The 5,908-nt window shown below is 34.3% G+C and overlaps 1 protein-coding gene across 1 annotated transcript in view; it reads left to right on the top strand.

Annotated features, from left to right (window-relative positions):
• LOC107597663 (DNA repair protein SWI5 homolog) overlaps window positions 1-5,236 on the top strand; it is a 5,901-nt gene extending 665 nt beyond the window's left edge. Inside the window, exons 3-5 of the mRNA XM_016288829.1 lie at window positions 3,558-3,667; window positions 4,500-4,594; window positions 4,972-5,236. Of these exons, the coding sequence (XP_016144315.1) occupies window positions 3,558-3,667; window positions 4,500-4,594; window positions 4,972-5,036 (270 nt within the window). The 3' untranslated portion in view covers window positions 5,037-5,236. The remainder of the gene's footprint in view (window positions 1-3,557; window positions 3,668-4,499; window positions 4,595-4,971) is intronic.
• Window positions 5,237-5,908: the final 672 nt, after the last annotated feature.

Raw genomic sequence — 5,908 nt, 5'->3', positions numbered from 1 at the left:
TACTAGTGCTTATTCTTTAGTTACTAGCTACTAGTGCTTATTCTTTAGCTACTAGTGCTTATTCTTTAGCTACTAGTGTTTATTCTTTAGGTACTAGTGTCTTTTGTAAAGTTACTAGTACTTATTCGTTAGATACTAGTTCTTATTTATTAGATACTAGTACTTATTCCAATAGTGACTAGTATTTAATTATACTCTTCTTAAGAAAAATAGAACTAGTACTTATTTTTTAGTTACTAGTAACCTTTTTGACCAAGTACTTATTTTTTAGTTACTAGTAACCTTTTCGACCAAAGATATCCCGAAATTAATAAATACTAGTACTTTTTAAATTAGCATTTCTGCCCAGTATGGTAATCGTATGTTGAATATTAATGAGCCAGCAACATATAGGAGAGAGTTTAGACAGGAAACGAAAGCAAGGAGACAGATGTACTTTTTTTGAGGAAACCACATAGAAAAAAAACAATCATTAAAAACGTATTTTTGTCAGTTTTGTTAACACTGTAATTTCGTAAACAGTAGCCTAATGTGTTAGTTGGTCATTGTACTAGTGACCTCTGGTGGCAGGATGGAGATAAGACACCAATTTTATTATATATTATTTTCCTCTTTTTCCTCCAGTTAAAACAATAAATATAATATCAGGGCTGTACGTTAACTTTTTTGCATATAGCACTGGTGCTACAGACACTGAATGTTTTCACATTAATGTTCTGTACAGGGCACACAAAATCCAAACCTTATGGTTTTCAGACAAACATTTATTTGGAAAAAAAGGTCAAAAATTATTAATAAAAAAAACAAACACCAGGTTTGCTGTACTTGTAGGGCTGCACAATTTGCCCCAAAATGTTGTTTTTATCATAACTAATAATGATTATGGTTATGGTTATTATTTCTAAATAAAAACATTAAACAAAATAAGGAATATTACTTTTGTAATAACACTATTTCACTATAATATACAAAACTGTGTATTTAATAATAAATATAGCTGCAAGAAAAAGAAAAAAATTTACACTTCTCTACACTTGAGAGAAACGGATTTGCAAATGTTTACCTCAAAGTTCTTAATAATTTTTGCTATTTTTACCCAAATTAGGATTTTGTGAGCAATAATGAGTACTCAATTGTAATTTCTTTTTCATTCATACTCGTCGCCTGAGGGTCGCAGAAACTCCACAAGTGAGAACATTTTGCAAATAACATTTGCCTGTTGAGGTACAATGACAATTGGATTTTAACAGTGAGTAAGAACAAACAACCTGCTGCGAGGGATTTAGAGTATTAACAAGTCAAACACAAGTGAGACTCACTGATGACGTTCCAGGAAATCCCTTATATGGACAAAGACATGTGGCTTTCGCTGTAGATGTAGCCTATTAGCTGAATAGCATGCAGATAGGCGTTTTACTGATGAAACATGAAGAAAATAAACAATGATTGCGACAATATATGGTTTTATCTTTGTTTTTCAAGCCATCTTGGGTATTTTTATAAGAATAAAGTATATTTAAAATGCAATGCTAATCGACATAGCCTTTATCACTGTAACTTATAGAATAATATAAAGTGGCATGATTTCTGCCTCATTCTGTTTAATGAAACCATGTCAGATCACAAAAATACGTTATTTCAAAGACTCGACTGATGTTGTGTAGTGAATTTGGACTAAAACATATCATTATACTTTTGTTGGACTACAGGTGAGGTTTGTAGTCTTTCCATGATAACCAATTAGCAAGATAGTCTAACATACAAAGCCAGTTAGCTCTACTTAACAATCAAATTAATTCAGCATATTAATGTATTGTATTACCATGTGGACTCTGATTGGATGGTGGAGAGGTATTCATGTTTATGTAATGATCTGTTTAAATGAAGATATCTCCAAATACATTCTCACTAGTTCTTTATGAGGTTGAAGATATCTCCAAATGAACAGGGAGTTGTTCTGTTTTTGATATCATCTTTTCATTTCTGAGTAGTAATTATTGCAATAGTGACTAGTATATATATCAATATTACTAGTAAGCATTCATTAGATACTAGTACTTATTTATGAGATACTGGTACAAATTCATTAGATACTAGTAACTATTTAATAGATACTAGTAGTTCTTCATTAGGTACTACTACTTATTTATTAGACACTAGTATCTTTTGTAATTACTACTAGTAACTATTCTTATCTTACTAGTCAGATCTGCTTTTTTACTCGTCTTATGTTATGACTAGTCCAAATGGCTACAGTAGAGTTCAATTAATAATTTACTAGTAAAATAAAAAATCTTACTCGTAACATTAAGAATAAGTACTAGTATCTAATAAATGTGTACTAGTATCTATTGAATAAGTACTAGTATCTATTTAATAGGTACTAGTATCTAATGGATAAGTACTAGTATCTAATGGATAAGTACTAGTATCTATTTAATAGGTACTAGTATCTAATGGATAAGTACTAGTATCTATTTAATAGGTACTAGTATCTAATGGATAAGTACTAGTATCTAATGAATGAGTACTAGTATCTAATGAATGAGTACTAGTACCTAATGAATGAGTACTAGTATCTAATGAATAAGTACTAGTAACTTTACAAAAGACACTAGTACCTAAAGAATAAATACTAGTAGTTAAAGGGTCATGAAACCCCCCGTTTCAGCACTGGTTAGTTCTCACCACAGTTTTTTTTTAAATGCTGAAAAAAGTGAGCGTGGTGTGGAGCGGAGGACAACACACACACAGCTTAGCGTTCTGACAGTTTAATTTTGCTCCCATCAAGTTAAAAACACAAATAAATGCACAGCCATTTGCACTCTGCATCGAAAACATATATATGAACGTGCTGTTGCACCTCTGAGAACTTTTAAGGCTTATTCTGTAGCGTTTATAAAAGCCTTTTGACGAGTTGTGTCAGAGAGCTGTAAAAATGGTTATGCTCACCAAGTGAATGAATCGCGTTTGTGCCGAACTCTTATTACAAAGCAAAAACAAACACTCTTCTTCGATCCATGAACGTTTCTCTCAGTTATTGTGCGCGATGTCATCTCACAGACTCTGAAATGTCTGTCATAGCAGATCAACACATGCTGTTGTGAATAATTAAGCGAAGCGTCTTCTCATAGGATAAGAACACGCAGTCTCATGAATAATTAAATAGACACGACGCGTCATCGATGTACTATTAGTCCATTGCCACGTCACAAATTGTGACGTCAGCACAATGTAGATTTTAAACCCGGAAGATGAAAATAGCGCAAAAAAGCTTAAAATTAACCAGTTTTCTCCAACAGTTAAAATTATCGGATGTTAACATTGTCTTCTATGATGTGCAACACAAACACCTCTGCTAAAATCTCAGAAAAAGTAGTCTGGGTTTTCATGACCCTTTAATGAATAAGTACTAGTATTTAATGGAAAATATACTAGTATCTAAAAAATAAGTACTAGTAACATTAAATTAGATACTAGTGCGGTTTATAGATTAAATGTTAAAACGGCTTGCCATAGATATGCATATGTGGTGAGCTGTCTGTGGTCTGTCACAGGTGCAGAAGCCTAGTATGGTGAAATCTCCAGTGTGCCCTGAGGTAGAAGTCCAGGAGCTCAAGAAAACTCTTGATCGGCTGGATTCAGAGATCGCCTTGTTGGAAAAGGAGTAGGTAGTGAATGTTAGAAAAAAAAGAGATACAATATGCTGTTGTATGTTCATACTGACGATAGCAAGGAATATTAGGTTCAGAATTATTTTTTTAGTTTAAGGTTGTTGGGAGATTCTTAAAAAAACTTAAAAATGTGCACTGCAGAAAAAATGTAATGTGAAAAATGTGGGAGATGGCAAGTGATTCCATTAGAGTTGTTTTAGAACTCATATGCAACATTTTAATAGGAATAATTTACCCATACATTACAATTTGCCATTATTTACTCACCCTCATGTCGTGCTAAACCTGCATGACGTTCTTTTTTTTTTGTGGCACACTGAATATGTTCTGAAGACCATCCTTCACTCTTTTCCATTTAGTGAAATTGAACTCAATGAAATGAAATAACGAAAGCAGCACTGTTAACCCCTTGATGCCTACTGAATCATATGGGATACAATCTTCTAAGGCCTCTAAATTATTAACATGGTTAAAATTTGGCTGAAAAGGTATTATACACTGTCCACTACATGCCTTCTGTCGTCTGATTGATAATTCATAGTTTTTTTTTTTTAGCTATGTCCTCATTTAACTTCAAGTTCATGTGACTTTATATATATATATATATATATATATATAAACTGTTGCATTTCAGAAATGTATATTTTTGTGACAATTATTTCATATATGAGGCTATTCCTTTAATACAATACATAAAAATATCTCAAATAATCTGGTTCTTTGTTGTTTATTACATTGTTATACTACCTAAGAAAAGAAAGTGCTTCATTCTGATTTATTGTCATATTAAACGGAGCTTGTGTTCCTCTGTTCTTGTGTTTGTAGAGGATTTGTTGTACAAGAGCTGGATCGACACATCGACCTGCTGCACGAATACAATGACATCAAAGACATCGGACAAACTCTGCTGGGCAAATTAGGTAAAACCTGCCATCGTGATTTATGTTGGTCTGATACTCAACATATTTCACATTTCATACTGTGTTAACTGTTTATCTCCTCTCCATAAACACTTGTGGCCTACACACATCTCCCATCCCACTCATATAAGTGGGTTACAGCCTCTATATGCTTGGCATTTCTGTCTAGTGTCAGGATTATGATAATGGCATCCTCTGGTATTATCGCTGCATTCTGTAATATAATGGACCCTTTCAGACTCCCAGCATGCTGAGTTTCTTGCCCGCTTCAGCCTTGCTGTGACTTCAGCTGGTCTGAGGGCCAGAGGGGGTCTGTGTCACGTCATTGTCCCCCATGTGATCATTGACAAAGACAACTGTCTCTCTGTGTCTCTTAGCCGGCCTGCGTGGAGTGACCACACGAGACTTGTACAGTCACTTTGGCCTCGAGTTGGACGACTGACTGAGCTTCATGAGAGGAGATCGAGTAACGGCATCTTACTACTGTTAGCGTTATATCTTTGTATTTATAGCAAATACACCAGGTTGTTTTCTTCATGCTGTTGTTGTGGTGGATGAGAGAAATTGAGACATTTCAGTGAAATTAACATGCTTAAAGGAATAGTTCCTTTAGCTAACAATGATAATCTGCTGAAAATGTACTCACCCTCAGGACATCCAAGATGTAGATGAGTTTGTTTCTTCATCAGATTTGGAGAAATGTAGCATTACATCACTTGTTCACCAATGGATGCTCTGCAGTGAATGGGTGCCGTCAGATTGAGAGTCCAAACAGCTGATAAAAACATCTTGATAATCCACAAGTAATCCACACCACTCCAGTCCATCAGTTAATGTCTTGTGAAATTAAAAGCTGTATGTTTGTAAGAAACAAAATCATCAATGAGACGTTTTTAACTTTGATTTGAATTTATATTGATTTCTCCAGTGAAAAAGTAATCTCTTCTGAATCGGGAAAGAAATATGCACAGATCAAGAACCGTTTACAAGCAAAAAACAGTTCTAAACAAATACGTTGGTGGATTTTGATGTGAGAGGACAACAGAGGATGGACTTTTTCACTGGAGGAAGCGTTATTATGGATTATCGACCGATATTTTGGCCAGAAGCGAAGGTTTAAAGTGAAAACATCTTACTGATACATTTGTTTCATATAAACACTCAGCTTTTCACTTCACAAGACACTAATTGATGGACTGGAGTGGTGTGGATTACTTGTGGATTATTGTGATGTTTTTATCAGCTGTTTGGACTCTCATTCTGACGGCACCCATTCACTGCAGAGGATCCACTGGTGAACAAGTGATGTAATGC

Source organism: Sinocyclocheilus grahami, unplaced genomic scaffold (assembly GCF_001515645.1).
Source record: "Sinocyclocheilus grahami isolate Dianchi unplaced genomic scaffold, SAMN03320097.WGS_v1.1 scaffold234.1, whole genome shotgun sequence".
Lineage (NCBI taxonomy): Eukaryota > Metazoa > Chordata > Actinopteri > Cypriniformes > Cyprinidae > Sinocyclocheilus > Sinocyclocheilus grahami.
This window is presented reverse-complemented; position numbering and strand designations above follow the sequence as displayed.